This window comes from Ictalurus furcatus, chromosome 27, assembly GCF_023375685.1.
Source record: "Ictalurus furcatus strain D&B chromosome 27, Billie_1.0, whole genome shotgun sequence".
NCBI lineage: Eukaryota > Metazoa > Chordata > Actinopteri > Siluriformes > Ictaluridae > Ictalurus > Ictalurus furcatus.
In genome coordinates this window covers 9612449-9629535 of record NC_071281.1, presented here as the reverse complement: position 1 = coordinate 9629535, position 17087 = coordinate 9612449, and the positions used below count along the sequence as shown (strand labels likewise).

Below are 17087 nucleotides of genomic sequence, written 5' to 3'. Positions count from 1 at the left end.
AGAGAGAGAGAGAGAGAGAGAGAGAGAGCAGTGGCGGTGTGTGTTGGCGGACGGATTTTCTGCTCACCAGACAGCTGCTGGACGGCAGGCTGGTCATGTGTAGTTAACAACTGAGCCTGAATCGTCTCCACAACTCGCTTGAAACGTCGGCTGGGACCTGCCGGAACACACATACACACATTTTCAAAGCTGTTTAACTATATAGTCTGCTATATGAAATTAGAATATAATCCAGTAAATAGAATACACTGCCATATACGTTTAGTATATTAAATATTTGTAATGTATTGAACGATTCCATCTAATTAAATGAATGCATACATTCTATGCTGTTGTGTGTCAGCTTTATTCCCCTTAGCAACAGCCTCATAAAGTCTAATGGGCTCATGGTGCATGTTATGGTGTGGTGGCCAACGGCTCACTTTCTGATGCACACATTAAGTTCAGTGACTCATAGAGCAACATTTCCCCTCAGTCTCTAGTCTATAGGTGAGAGAATGTGAGCATGGGGAAAGAATAAATACAGAGAAAGCGAGAGAGATGGAAGGGGATTGTCCTTTGAAATTCAACAGACTGAAAATAGGAAATGAATGCCATGAGGCAAAAGAGTGTCTTTTACTTGAACCTTTGCCAGTGCAGCCCTGAGGAGCATGGCTGTCTTAACCTTCACGAGAAAAGAGAAGGGGGTGAGGGAAGGAAGGGGAAGGAAGGGGAAGGAAGTAGACAGGAAAATCAAACAGAAGGAAAAATAAATACCATAAAAAAAAGATTGTAGCTGATATGTAGTTACCTGAGAGCAGGGTGAAGGTGACGGAGTAGATGCCGTTCTCCTTGGTGGCCGACGTGCTCTCCGTGTAGGTGATGTCCACCTGAAATTTCACAGGCTTCTGGAAGACGGCAGGGCCGGCCGTGGACTTGTACTCCGCCCGAAAACTCGTCTGAGAAACCACACTGTGGCTGAGGCTGGGAATCTGAGGAGCGAGAGGAAAACCATTTCTCCACAGAGCCTGATTACGATCACCAGGATCTGACCTAGGAGGTCACATTAACCCTTTCTCTCAGAAAACAGATATTCCATTGGAAATCAACTTATTGGACACTTTTAATCTGTATAAACAAATGAATTATTTTATCTCTGCAAGTCTGTTGTAAGATTAGTCAGGACATGGTTGGGTTTCTGAGTATAGAGTATCATGACTCCTTTTCAGTTCAGCCCACAGGTTTTCTATGGGTTTCAAGTCAGGGGACTGGGATGGCCATGGCAGGACCTGGATTTTGTGGTCAGTAAACCATGTATGTTTTGGATCATTGCCCTGCTGGAAGATCCAACCACGGCCCATTTTACGCTTTCTGGCAGAAGCAGTCAGGTTTTCATTTAATATCTGTTGATATTTGATAGAGTCCATGATGCCATGTATCCTAACAAAATGTCCAGGTCCTCTGGCAGAAAAACAGCCCCAAAACATTAAAGACCAACCACCATATTTAACCGTTGTCATGAGGAACTTTCCCATATGGCTACCTCTCGGAGTGTGTGCCAAAACCACCTCTGGTGTTTATTGCCAAAAAGCTCTACTTTGGTTTCATCTGACCATAGAACCTGATCTGAAGTTCCAGTAATATCTGGCAAACTGAAGATGCTTGAGTTTGTTTTTGGACGAGAGGAGAGGCTTTTTTTCTTGAAACCCTTCCAAACAACTTGTGGTGATGTAGGTGACTTCAGATTGTAGTTTTGGAGACTTTCCGACCCAAGATGCAAAATTTCTACAATTCTCCAGCTGTGATGCTTGGAGACTGGAACTTCTTAATTATTGCCCTGATGGTGGAAATGGTCATTTTCAATGTTTGTGCTGTTTTCTTATAGACACTTCCCATTTTGTGAAGCTCAGCAACCTTTTGCTGCACATCACAGCTATATTCCTTGGTCTTACCCATTGTTATGAATGATTAAGGGGATTTGGCCTATGTTTTACCTCATGTTTATACCCCTGTGAAACAGGAAGTCATGGCTGAACAATTTCCTAGGTGTTCCTAGTCACCCAGGTGTATTAAAAATAAGTTATATATCAATGGGAATGTACTTCAAATATATTTTTCTCATATGAATTCATGGGGTGCCAATATTTGTTGCACACCTATATTTCATAAAGTTTTTTTTGACAAACCTGTGTTGTGTTTGCAATTGTTTGATATCCATGAGAGCGGAGTATTTTTGTGAATGTTTTTAAAAATAAGATAAAAAGGTTAATCAATAAGGACACATTTTCACAGCCTTCTTTGCTCATATTCACCAAGGGTGCCAATATTAATAGAGGGCACATCTATCCAAAGCATTAGAATGTAATTTCGAAATGTCTAATAAAGTCTCAGCATCATAACTGATTTTTCTTCTCTTTATAACACCATTAAGGCTGCGTTAGAATTATAAGCGGCTTCACAAAGTAATGAGGTCCTGTAAAGAAACACAATACAAACTAATCCAAGAACAGATGTGATGAAGCTGAAGCATTTCAGATAAAAGACAAACACATCTTCAAAATGAACACCTTAACCAGCAAATAAATCATTTCATATTCATTTAACCCATGTTTATTTTAATTTTACCTATATCAGTAACACCTTATTTTAAGGAACACATATTAGGGGTTGATTTAGGTTTTGTTCTTTTTTCAATAAAGCCCAAACTGGACACTTGAATGAACTAGCTTTTTATTCAGAAAGACTTCATAATGGGAGATCTGTTATGTGAAAATGACTAACAGATGCATTATTAGTTATGAGGTTATCAAATGCCCCTGTTATGCAAATTATTGAGCATGAATTAAGCACCCAAATTCACATTGTATGAGTGACAACACGTTATACAGTACTTGTAGGTTCTAGGTGGTTTCAGCTGATTTTCTGAAGACTTCTGAAGGCACGAATACTAAAACATGTGTCCCGTATTCCAGTATTCATATATTAATTTTCATTTCAATATTAATTCTTTACTTTAAAATTCAAATGCTCTTTACATGATGCTCTCTATATTGTTATATTTCACCAAAGATAAGACAATTATTATGTAGTTCTTTTTAGTTTCTAGTTAGTGACTAATAAAACACTACTTTACAATATAGAGAACATACTGTATAAATATTAGTGATTTATCCAGCTTTTATAAGCCCCTGAAGTAAATTGCAGGTCATGTGATTCTACCGACAGTAGAATCTCAGGGTATAAAGATATAATAAATCTAAAATGGTCAAATAAAATCTATTTAGGTTTCTGAAAGAATATAAATCTTTTAACCCCTGAAAGTCCCAGCTTATTATTTATTCAACTTCATGCATATTATTCATCAATTGCTATGAATTTAATGAGTAACTACAGTGAAACTAATGGGAGAATGTATATAATTATGAAAGTGAGGAATGTAAGCTTGGACCTGCCTATGGGTCTTTTAATGGGAATTTAATGGGGTAGGAAATTCTTAATAGGTTCATATTGAACACAAGACAAATGTCCTTACGACATTAAATATAAGAAGTTATCATATTCTAAAATGCACACACACACACACACACACACACACACACACACACACACACACACACACGGGACTTACTGAGAGAAAGGCTTGCACAATATCGGCTTTGATCGAGCTCAGAGGTTTGTCCTGGATCACCACAAAGATCTGCTCCTCTTTCTCCAAATTGATGAAATTCCCAAACCAAGATTTTTTTGCAAGTCTGAAAAAGCAAGCAAGACCAACATGGAGTGAGAAAACACCTACGATGTCTCCAATGCAGATAAAAATGATGCATGAGTATAATTCAACGGGAATAAATACTTCACAAACATTCACAATATTGTGCAAAATGTGCTGTACGTGTCATGCCTTTTAAGAGCCGGAAAAATCAAACTGTCAGTTGTACGTGAGTGAATTTGCACCCTTCAAAAAGACAAGGCAGAGGAGAAAAAAAAAAAACATTTTTAAAGTACAGTGAAATCATCACAAGAGCGACAGATCTTGAGGCAGATTCCTGACAGATCGTGTCTGTGGTAAATAAGGCATTTCACGCGAACATAGTTTCTGACATTTGCAGAGCTTGAGCTCACTCACAGTGTAACATACAGTGCTGAACACAGCAAGACAGCTATGGACTGACACACAAACACACACACACACACAAACACCACTTAATAATGTGAGATATACATGATGATCAGATAAAATGAGACTATACAGTATGCTGTCAATAGAAGAGCTGAGGAAAATCATCTCATCAGGTTCACTGTGGTCGACCTCCTGGGAGCAGATATACAATAGAATAAATAAATAAAACAGCATGAAGTGAATAATAAAATAAACCAAACACCATAATGTGCATCCATTAAACATGCAGTTAATTAATAAACTTCCTGCCTTGGAACTGGATTGACAGCTCAAACTGACGGTTAAGAACTGCAGAAAGATGAGTGAGTGAACTGGTACTGCTTTTCTATTAAAAGAAAGCTTTAGGGGATGCCAGTCACAGGCCTTTGGTTTGAGGTCTGAAGGCTGGTGCATGGCTCATTTCTCCGCCCCTCTTGAACTGTGGAGCATGCTGGGATTTTGCCACAGAGCATGCTTATCTAGGACAGCCTGAAGCCAACACGGCATGGATCTACTCTCTCTAAAACCAGAGGAGTCAACATGAAGGCTGCCTTTAAAACTACTGGATGGCCCAGCAGTGGCAAGTAGCCATGAAGTTAAGTAAGTGGAACAAAAACATTCATGTTTTAAAGCAGAACAGCAAGTTCCTCATAATTACATCATTAATAAAAAATAATAAATAAAAAAGACGGGAAAGAATTGGAAAAGTTTAAGATATTTGCACACTACGTTTACTTCAGTTCAGTTTAAAATTGGTTTAACTTTAAACTTTGCACATTTATTAAAGTGAAAAATGATTATCAAGCCAGAGTCGGGCATTTTTAAGCGAGGTTGCCAGGTCCACAATTTTTCCACAAAATTTTGGGATGCGTTTTGTAACATGCGTGAAGACACAGGATACAAATAATACATAAATTCAGCTCTTTCTTAATAAATCCCAATATTCATAGTCATAATCCACACCATGGGTTAAATCACAAGCAGGATGCATCAAAAAAGGATAAACCATAAAACTACGTTCACACATACAGCGCCTCACAGCAACAAAGCGACCAGAGACCATTCATTTTCAATGAGAGCTGGCGACTTCCAGCAAAAAACATGAAAAATAGCGTCCGTTGGCGACTAGATGTGGGCGTGTCCAGAGACGCAACAAAGTTGAGAAAAGTTGAACTTTATGCAAATTTGGAGCGACTAACTCCAGCAACTAACAACGGGAATGAAGACATTAGGGTCGCGTGCATGTGATCCGTGATCCACCATGCTGCCTGCGAGTCCGAATGGTTTCATGGACTCCGGCGCTTACGCTTTTTCCACAGAGAGATGGCCACTATGGCAAAGAGCACACAGTGCTTCTCCTTCATTTGTAGGATATGATGCATATATTGACTGGTGGATTTTATATTCAAATGCTCTACCTATAGAATGTTTCATTTTAGCTGCAAGAAAGCTGGTTTGTTGTCAAAAGTGGAACGCTAGTTGCACCACCCACTGATAAACGAATAGTAGGAACGCCTACCGGAGACTTCATAGTACTGCGACCCGGAGACCTGCAGCCATCAGATCACTGTACTTAATTGTAATACTAGGAACCAAGAACAGAGAACATGGGGCCAAAAACATAGGCTCAGTAACAAACATTTACGATGAACATAACAACAGAATGCATGTCTAACTTAGATAAACTAATCATGACCTTAACGTAGAACACTTGGACACAATCAGGAAACATACCAATGACAAGACAGGGGTGGAGACAAGACTTGAATCACAGTTAAGGCACATGTCAATGTAAACCAAAAGGCATGTGGAGGGAAATCATAGCAAAATGGCATATTTTAGCAAAACCGCATTTGCAACGTTAAGAAACGTTGCTTGGGTTTGTATGAGTTTGCTGTGTCCATTAGTGAAAATATGACAATACATGTAATAATACTACACCATTTAAGGATTTTGATGTGTAAGAAAAGTGCATTGTTATAATATTGCCTTACTGGTTTTTTAAATGATCATACACATTTACTATGATCCAAAATAACGAATTCCAATTTGCACGTGCAGTAGAATAAACTGCGTCAATAGTGGACATTATGGATGAAAGTAATAATAATAATTCTGCAAAATGATTTCGGCAAATATAATAGCTGCTTTTCAGTAGGATTAATAGTGCAGGCAGTCGTTGTTCCCAAAAGAACTTCTAGTTTTAGTAAATCATATCATGTGTGCTAAATTGGCCTATTTGCATTACCACCTCCTGTATTTTGAACTTCTAGCTAGAAATACCCCAGATTCCATTGCAATTGTATTCATTATGGCAAACACTTAAAATCTTGCTCATTTAAAAGACGCAATCCTTCGTCGGTCCTGTTGCACACTTTTTCCGCAGCTTTAAACAATTTCGCATGTGTTTAGCACACACAAACAGAGAGAAAAAAAAAACATTTGAGGCTGAATGTGCTTGAAAGCTTTTTGTAAGCAGTTTAAGTAACAGAAAGACTTGACTATGTGTGTTATAACTTACTCGGGGGAAGACTCTGGCGTCAGACTGGACATTTCCTCTTGGGTTGGTACTGTAAAAAGAGCCATGAAGATACAGTGAAGCATGAACCGAATCATCATATATTTTAAAGTATGCTAAAAGGTATTCCCAAACGCTACCAGAGGCGAATGCTGATGAAGCACAGCTAATTATTCAAAACCTTAAGAGCTGCTTAATAACCGCTGCAATCAGTGAACCTGATCCTGGCCTCCAGAGAGACAGAAAGAGACGGGTAGCAGGAGGTTAGATGCTTATCATATGAAGGTTTTATCATCACCACTACAGATAAAGCACATAATAGTATATCAAGCAGCTCTTAGCCTGATGACTATAGATCTCAGTCTGGAGAGAATACACCTCACTTAACAAACTGACTTGAAATGAATGCAAATTTATAGAGATCAGTTGATTTGTTAATTCACGGTAATGTTTTGTTATGTTTGGTTTCGATCTTGTTGCAAATCTGCTTTTACAAGAGACAAACGGTTGTGTTTGCTTAAGCACGAAAAGCAGGATAGAGGAGGCGGGGCTTACTCCACCTTCAGTTAAATAAATAGTGCGAGTCTGGACTAGTGCTGTTTTTAGAAATAAACAGAAACGATTTAATTAATTAACATTGTTTACAGCATTAGTTAACATTATATAGGTTGTTTCTGGTTAAATGGTAGATGAATACCATTTATTACATTAAATGTAATTTATTATGTTAATTTATGTACTAAATAAACAACCACTCCATTGGTGATTATTTTATAATACCTACAGAGAGTTCTTTATTCCTCTTAGACCCTAATAACTTTCAAATGATGTGGCAGATCAACTGGAGAGTGGTAAGCGATGTTCACCGATTCGCATTCTGTTGAATTATCGTGTAGCGAACATGATTTTCCGCTGATTTTGCGCGCTGAAGGGGAAACAGGGGAACTGAACTCTTCTGGAAAATCATGGTACATGGACCAAAACTCTTACTGACAATGATTCGAAGTTTTTTTTTCTTTGGTAAAGAACAACACTTATTTTATGTGTATTGTTAGGGTACATCAAAAGATGTTTAACAAACACGTCCCTGTAAAGCTCTTCTTATAGAAATGGTAAATAAATAATAATTCATAATAATTTTCACTTTTAAATAAATCTTTTTTTAAAAAAACAGCTAATTTTTATACACCCGTGATTTACCTTGAAATTGTCAGAGCCGCTGTTGTAGAAAATGATCAACACATTCTGAGTGATAATTCACCAAATTCACAAGTGTTTATTTTACAGTTAAAGTCTATGGTTTTAAAATGTTAAAGAATGCTGTAAATAAAGTTGGTTAAGCAAACCTTGATGTGACGTGTTTAATTTAATGTGTTTAATTTAATGTGTAAGCTCTCACCAGGACAAGTTCTTGACACCAAACCTGGACAATAAAGGAAGTTTTTTTTTTTTTGTTGAGATATTTTGCTAAAATGATTATATTTTCTAGTGCATCATTCCTCCCTGTGGTTACCTTGCAGTTTCCTGCGGTGGAAGCGCGGCGAGCCGAGGAAGCTGTTCTTGATGGAGTTGAGTCGCGTCCTCCAGGGCATGCCCCCGATAGAGGGACTGGGAGGTGGTGTGGGACTCGGCGTACCTGCTGGACTCTCCTTGGGTGTGTGAACGGGTGTCCCTTTGGGCGTTGGCAGGGGGCTGGCGCGGGGTGAGGGGTGGGGAGTCACCTGTACAGTGGGGATACATTTGCCGTTGTGGTCAGTCATGGCCAGCGGGTGCAGGTGGTGCAGGCGGATGGGAGAGAGAGGTTGAGCCTGTGAGAGGGGCACTGAAAGCTTTGGGGGCACAGTCAGGGGCGGCCGGCGCACCTTCGGGCTGTTGGACACAGGGATGGCTGGGGAAATGGGGTGACATGGCGTGGATGGCGTCGATGGCTCAGACTTGGCAGTCAGCGGTGTGGCCATGGTGTTAGGAAGCGGGTTTGATCTAGTACTCTGGAGGGGCTTTTCTGACCCTTTGGGCTTAGCTGGGAGCGTCTGAGTTTTGTTGTTTTGTGCTGAATTTTGTGCTCCCGTGCCTGGCTGGAAGGTGCCATTGAGCCTTGGGTTGTGGTTGGGCGACCGCATGAGCTCCGAGGATTGCGGGGGAATGAAAAAGCGCCGCACAGGCTGGGAGAGCGCATGCACCGAAACCGGCAGCAGCATCACACAACCCGCAGCCCACAAACACACACGCATACACCACACACACACACACAAGTCCGAAATTAGCACGCACCACAGCACAGGCACGCGCACCAACAGCACACAAGGATGGACGGTGGACGAGGCAGCAGTGTTGAGTGAGGGAGGGAGAGTGCAGAAAGAAGGAAAGAAAAAAAAAACATGCCATTAGCACACAACCAGCCAAGAGGCAGCAAGAAAATGTGGAGAGAAAATGTGCAGAGATCTCAAAGCAAAAGCAGCCACAATAACAACAAAAAGAAGCTCTGGGTCTTTGTTGGACAACTGCCAGAAGTGACCGAGCAAGCAGGAAATGGGCACGTGCCACATGTGAGCAATATTAGGATGAGTCAATCGTTTGCGCTATTGTCAGAATTGTTCAATATTTAAACGTTTCGCATTGTTGTAGATCATCCAGAACTGCACAAGTGTAATCAGAGTGTATAAAATCATTACAATAGGTCATTCACAACAATAGCGCCACACTATTAAAATGGCCACTTCAACTCAGGGCCATTAAGTGCAAAGCTGAGAACAGAATTGTGATGGTGCTGCTTGGGAAATGATGTGAAGAATGTTGTGGAGCCTAATGGCTTTCATGGTTTAAACTGAGGATGTCGATTTCTGTTTTCCAAATCAGACTGAGTATAAAATGACCACTAAATTGGTATTCACTTCAATATAAGGACTTACATATTAGACGTGAATTCATAGATAATAATGAACAGCGTATTTGTACTTCATACAGTGTTCTCATTCTTACCTTAGATTGTAGGTTTTATTTATTAATAACTACTGTTTCTGGAAATGCACAGGCTAATTACTCATTAGTCAACTGATTAAAATGTGATGAAACATATGGTGAAGACAGTCGAACACAATAACACGAAAAACGCCTGTCGGGTTTCGAGGATTAAAGAAAGAAAATATGTAGTAAACATGATATTAAGATAGATCTTTGCACTGAAATATTTGTTGGTTGGTGCTGTATTTTCATTATTCCTGTAAGAAGTTAGCTCTGATGTCGCAGCTCTTTGTCGCTCCTACAAAGAAGAGCAAGAGCTTGTTTTTTTTGTTGTTTTTTACCCTTTTCCAGCAAAGGTTACATTAATGAGATAACCAGTTTAGAAGTAGTGGAGTCAGCAAACGTTGGACTCAAAGTCTCAGAATGCACAACCTACACGAGTTACGGCAAAGACTCGGCTTGGCTAGTTAGCGATTTATGCCATGATGATGCCGTGGATGACAGTCTTAGCATGAAAGTTGAAGCTTTCGGACATGATCGGTTTGAGCAGAGTGTACAGATGATGAGGCGAGAGAGCCCGACAGACTAAAGCGCTGCTGCGTCTCTCTCTTTAGTTACGGATTAATCCCATTCATACCACTATCGGCACTAGAAGTAAAACAGCATTATGGGTAAGATAGGAAACCGTTAACCAAAGTGGAAATCGACCAAAATGTCAATGAAAGAATAAAAAAATAAAAAAAACACAAGTCATTAGAAAAGTCGAACACACACTAATATAGTGTATTTCATATTAGTAAACTCAAAACATTCTCCGTTTGCCATGAAATTGGGCGGCGTGATGAGTAGAGAGCCTGTGAGATAAAAAGGAAAGGAGTAGGGATTTCAGGAAGTATTGGTTCATTTTGAGTTCAAAACACCTGCGAAGATCATTACAGATGATGGAGAGAAAAACTGCACTTTTGTGTGGAGCTCTAATGCAAAGTGTGTAAAGGTTGTCAGGTCCTTTAATGAGAAGCGGGTAACACTACAATAAGGTAAGAATGTGAGAACATTAAATATAGCACTAATAAGCTGGTCATTTCCCAAATAACTGTTGTATTCACAACTATGCACACTTATTAACTATGAATTATTGTCTTATGTGACACTGCTGTATATAGTGAAGTATTACTGAAGGAATACAGGACTCATTCAAAGCATTGGCATAAACGGTTCAACCATAAATATAAATCAGAGACAACCATTTCAGAAACTCCACAGAACAGCTGAGATGCAAGTGTGGCGAGCTTGACTGCCCTACATAATTTTCACAGAAGCAATGTTCTATCCAACAGCAATCGGGCAAGACTGTCAATAAAGTTATGTCTGAGTTCGGAACATATTTGAGATTGGAATATTTGATCAGGGCAGCCTCAAAGCAGGGGTTAGGCTAAATCCTGCTGTCATTTCGCATGTGTAACTCAAAGATGGCATATTGGAAAGACTTAGCGGTGGATTTGTAAATGGTTAGGCGCTTCAAACAAGTCAACTGTAAAAGCTCTACTGTAAGTAAGGAAAGGAGGATTTTCAGATTTTACCAAGCCATTAGCAGCTTCAAATATCCCAGAGCTACAATCCTCTGAATAAGGAACAGATTCCAGCTAATTATGCCAAGCATCACTGTGCAACTGCACTAGCAGTTAGGACCAGTCTATTAGTATCGACATGCAGCAACTTTACTGCAGCACCAGTGTTTTAAATTAAATCGCAGACCTTGAGCATGGCTAATAAGCCATATTATTTCAAGCTTTGCTTTGAAGTTGTTGACATGTAGTGCATAATTAAAGGAACGTCCATGGCACTAGGTTACGGCTAACCGATAGTGTATTTTCCTGTTGCAGCTGATGCTAATTGGCTAAATCTCAGCATTCTAGTTTTGGGGGGCAAACTGAAAGTATTCCTGCTGAGACTAAGAGATAAGGAGTCATGTTTAAGTATGCAAGGGAAGTTGAGTGATTTGCCTGGCGTGGTTGGTTACTACAGGATTAATGCTGTATAAAGTATATATTTTAAGGCAGTCACTGGAAAGAGATTAAAATATAATCCTGTCTTTTACATCTGAAAATAAAATTGTTATACTAATACTAATATCTCATACAATTGCACTTGATGTCAATGACCTTTCCATTCATTTACATTCTGTAGACAGACATAGCACTCTGACGAGTGGCCCTCTCTAGGAAATATCTGACTGTGATTTTGGACAAACCCGGAGACTTACCCGCGGACTGCTGAGGGGACTGGTGGACAGACCAGATGAAGCACCACTGATGGACCGTGACCTAACACAACACACAGATTCATACAATCAAAATGCAACATTTGCATAATTATCAATCTCTGAAGCCTTCAAAGGGGCAGTTTATCATTTTTCAAGACCTCTGCTGACTGTAAGGTGCAATGCAATGCAAACAAGCACAAGCCTTTTCCACCTAAACTACTGTATGTATGTCTGAGTTTACAGAACTAAGCAATTCTGTTCTGACTGTACAGTAAGTGGAGCTAATTTCCAGCCCAGAAAAATAAATTAAATAAATAAATAAATAAATAAAAGAAACCTGAAATAAAAATGACTTATTTTCACTTCAATTACTTTGAGAGATCTTTAAAATTTTGTGATTTTTATACATCTAAAAACCAACTAAAAAATTACAAACTGCACCTTTAAGCATCAATATTGTGAACACATCTGCAGCTGTTTCCAAATGTGTCTCGAGTCAGAGGGAGGTTTTCTTTTGAGAGGTTGCCAATAATGTGTAATGATCCCTGCATAATGATACTGAAGCTTGTCAAGTTAATTGGCTTCTACTGCTTACTGCTAAAAAAAAAAAAAAAAAATGTAAACCTTATCTCACTGCTGAAAAGTATTTTAATCTCCAGATCTGTTTTATATCGTATCAACACGCAGTAAATGAAAATGAGTATTTACTGTATGTAGCATCTCATATTGTACAATTGTTTACAAACAGCTACTCCTCATGAAGCATAAATGCTAAAAGATACTGTGAAATGTGAAAATATTTGATCTTCTTCATCTTCAGATTTTGTCCTTGCTCCTTCTTTTACCGCGCGTGGTATTGGACTCCAGCGAACGTCTGGAGTTTAACTGGCCGTGGAGGCGAAAGTGTTTACCATTAGACAAAACTGAAACAGTTAATCATCATTAAATGTGTCAACACACCCTCATGCGATTCTACTCAGAGGAAATCCATAAACTGATCAATCACATGTTACTTAAATGCATATTATCTTATAGGCACAAAATGTGTTGGATCACTCAGGCAGAAAATCACAACACCGAAAACATTTCGGTTTGATGCTCCTGAACACCCTCATTTCCTCCCTCTATGCGTCACTTAATTAACCACGAGTGACACAACACACAATTTGAGACATTAGAGCACATGGAGAAGCAACACATTTGATTAGTCTGGGAGTGAGGAAAAAAGTGAGAACACACACAAGAGGAAAGCAATTATATGAGGAAAGATAAACCTCTATGGCGAAGCGGAATATCGGCTTTTCTACTATCTACAGACAAAGGATTGAAAGAGAGAGAAATAAAAACAGGAGCTATATCTCTACATAAAAGTCTATTAGATGAGAGAATTTCTAGCTGTTAACTCGGAAATGAAATATTTTGTGACAAGTGCGCTAAAGATGCAGGGGAGCTTTTCAGAAAAAAAAAGTGAATATTTTAGTGAATATTGTCTAAAACACTCATTTGAATGCATCACATGATAAAGCTGTTTTTAAACTGTCTTGAAGCTTACTTTACATCTTAATAAATAAATAAATAAATAAAACAATGTTCGGTGAATTAATGAACTATTCAAAGTCGGGAACAGCTCTAAATTAATGCCGCCTTCTTCTAACTCATTAATTCATTTAAGTCATTCACGCTTTCGTGTATATAGTGCGCCACAAATCTTCGTCTTGCGGCTGGACACACACACACACACACACACACACACACACACACACACACACACACACACACACACACACACACACACACACACACACACACACACAGCAGCGGGACAGATGCAAACAAACAGTGAAGGGAGAAAAGTGCAGGCAGCACAACACAGACCCAAGAAAATTAATCTCGCTTTTGGGATACTACCATTGGACAAAAAAAAATGAATAAAATACAATTTTTACAAAAAAAAATGCCAGACATCAAACGGAAACATAAAAGGCACAAGAAGGAAGAGAAGATGCTTTTGATGTTTGTGGAGGAAGCCAGAGGGGAACAGCTTTGCCAAAACTGAGGGGACAAATCAGAGAAAAATAAGGATCTCGTATTCGTTCCAATATGCCCTATTTCCGAAAAAGTTCATCTCTATTCGTCAGACGAACAGCGCTACTAAAAAAAAAGTGCCGCAGCACACAGCTCTCTAATGCACACTCTCAATCTACAAACCTCACTTCTAAATCTCGGCCCTATACTAATCAGAGATCAATCCAATACGCGGATTTAAAAACCCCACTGCATCTTCAGAGCTGAAGAGAAAATACAGTGCTGATTTCTACCTTTCTTCTTTGCTTCGCACTGTGGGGTTGGCATCTGAAATATCCAGGCTTTTACTGAAAACAGATTTACTACAGCAGGACAGAAAAGAACAGAGAGGGTAATTACAGCGCTATCCTGAGCTACTTTTATAATTACTGCTCTCTTCTAGAACATGCTGTGACTTCATATAACACGCAGGCCCAATGCTGTAATCGGATTCCTCATCCGCGTGGTAATCGTTCCAGCAAAATCATTATGGATGTCTTCAAAAGCATCGTCAGTGGGAAATAAGTGTGAGATTTATGGAAACAGGTAATGGCAAAAATAAAATGAGATAAAGACGAATAAATGGGATCACGAACACAGCATAGAGGTACAGTTAAAGTTTACGGGATACTCTTCATCTTTATGGCTATTCATCCTTAAAACGTCAGTTTTAATAATGCAGCGTTCTATAGGGTGTGTTAAACCAAAACTGCACAGCTAACAAAGGATGCACTCGGTGATCTTTACGCATTTTCTGGGTGTTTATATTCTCTGATACCTCTGTCCGTGCTGGTTCATGTCGATAGCTCGCCGTACAGGCACAGGGGATCCGCCCTCAGTTACACTCAGTACCTCCATGGACTTGCGCTCCGGTCTCCTCTTGTTGTGTCTGGTCAGCAGAGGAGAGTCCACCCGCTTCCTTGGAGGGTCTGTGAGAAATCGTGACACCCCATTAGTCCTGTACAGGAAATATGTGAAAACATACTGAACATATCCTATAATGAGTCTGAGGAAAGTAAAGCTCATTACCAATCTCATTACGTGGAGGCAGGTTCTGGTCCTCATGGCTGGGATACCGCTCCTTACGGTCCAGCAGGAGGAAGTAGATCATCTTCTCTTGGTTGTCACTGGAATGAAGAGTTTGGAAAACTGTAAGGTGTAATCTCGGTAGTGTTTCCTTCTGTAATCATCTGACACAAAAGTCACTGATAGGTTACATGAATCTTCAGTCTGGGCTAGACAGATATCAGGCCTAGCATCACTTCTTCATAACATTCATTTTTCTTACAATTATTGGTGGTGCTGTGGCGCTTGGGTCCACAAAAGTCCCAAATAATCCACAGCAAATATTCTGATGTGGAACGCCAAACATGAAACTTTATATTGGTGTCTTTTTATTTTTGAAAGACAGGGATGGTTAGCTTTGCTAGCACATTTATACCAGCTGCCCTGGTGAAACCTTAACCCAGGGGCGTTAGCTGGACTGTTAAACATCCATAGGCTGAGCCCAGATTCTTCTCCATCAAAAAACATTTCAAAACGTACTTCTAAATAGAATCATTTTTTTTTTCTTGCACGTGAGGGCTAAATTGAAAATTGGACAAAAATTTGGATTGTTCATAAAACTTGCCTCGGGTGTGATCACTTTTGCAGGACTACCAGACTGATAAAATATAAAATCTTTTGGCTATCTAACACAAGATTAGGCTAGTTTGGTGTCACTAGACAAGGGGAGGCACACAACTAAGCTATGGGTTTAGCTGCTACAGAGCCATGCAAAGTACGTTATCTGTCCTTATGCTCTGCTCATATCATGTTCACCTAACTTGGAACTCATATAGACATTTACACATCTTGTTTTCCTGCTCAGCATGAGAGGGTGTTAGTGTTTCAGTTTCAACCCTTTTACTGTTTAAAAAAAAATACATATATACATTTATTAATTTTCCCCTCACACTAACTGACTGTGTAAACTGGTATTTGGTGGAATTGAGAGCTGTCAGCCAAAAAGACACGAGTATTTCCACGTATTTTCCTGTAAACCTTGTCTGATTGCTCTTATCTCCTTTCACTGAAGATAAAATACAACACTTTGTGCACTGACTATACAAATTTACAACACCGCCGTCTTCTTTTACTGACATCCAGTTACAAAGTGACAAACCGCTCCAAGTAGAGAATTATTCGGGGGTTAAAAAAAAATCTGAATGCCCAGGCCAGGTTACGCCCCTGCCTTAACCCCTTAAACTTCAGCAGCTATCAGTGAGACTTACATGTCCTCACACTCAAAACAACATGCGATATCTTCCCAATCAGGTTTATTGTACTTACTGGATAATGTATAGTAGTTACTGAATAGTACGATTTAAGATGAAGAAGATGGACGCTAAGCTGAATACTAATTCTTTGTTTTAATATTTATCTGAAATATTGCTCATATACAGTACAGTAGTTAACAATCGAGAAATTGATTTTAAAAAAAAAATCCCGTTTTAAATGTACAACTGAGAAAAAAATTCTTCCTGGTGAGGCTATAAAACAAAGTCAAGGAGCTCTGAGTAAAATTAGGTGCTTGGTGTGGGAACACAGTTAAGACAGAGCGTATGAACTTGCAGGGTAGAGAGTAAAAGCCGACTCATAATCGCAGTCTGGCTAAATCATGCCGGATTCATCCATCAGCCACATTAGAAAGGTGGGTGTGCACAGTCGAGTGTGCAGGTGGTAATTGTGGGAGGTTTGGGGGATGAAGGATGAAAGAAGGTGAACAGGCTTCGCTAAAGGTGCTGTGGGCTTAATAGCCGTGAGAAACAGAGCCATAAAACATTTCTACGCTTGCATATGGCGTCTCAAAGCAAATATTGTCAGGAGGAGCTTGTATGAGCTTTAGAGAAGAGTTACTGCAAGACAGGGGACTAGGCAGAAATAAGACAGGAATACTGTACTGTTTTTTTTTTTTCAAGCTAATCTCTGTCTACCATATCTGTATCCTGTGTGTATTTAGGGGAAATGATTACAATACTTCTCCATTAAAGATATTCGTAAATTACGCTCTAAAGCCGAGTACAGAGTTGGCGACTTAAGTGCTGACATTTTCTGGACTCCATATTCAGATTATGCAAATCATCTGCTGATAGCTCACGCCT

At 39.5% G+C, this 17087-nt stretch overlaps 1 protein-coding gene across 5 annotated transcripts in view; it reads right to left on the bottom strand.

The window, feature by feature from the left end:
• brsk2b (BR serine/threonine kinase 2b) overlaps positions 1–17087 on the bottom strand; it is a 184598-nt gene that overhangs the window by 9919 nt on the left and 157592 nt on the right. For 4 of the 5 annotated variants that reach the window (XM_053617324.1, XM_053617325.1, XM_053617328.1 and 1 more), the window contains 9 exons: positions 14974–15071; positions 14723–14873; positions 14199–14267; positions 11881–11941; positions 8170–8818; positions 6660–6708; positions 3608–3731; positions 791–971; positions 68–157 (listed from right to left, as the gene is read on the bottom strand). In XM_053617324.1, the coding sequence (XP_053473299.1) occupies positions 68–157; positions 791–971; positions 3608–3731; positions 6660–6708; positions 8170–8818; positions 11881–11941; positions 14199–14267; positions 14723–14873; positions 14974–15071 (1472 nt within the window). The remainder of the gene's footprint in view (positions 1–67; positions 158–790; positions 972–3607; positions 3732–6659; positions 6709–8169; positions 8819–11880; positions 11942–14198; positions 14268–14722; positions 14874–14973; positions 15072–17087) is intronic. The other variant, XM_053617326.1, reaches the window with a different exon arrangement.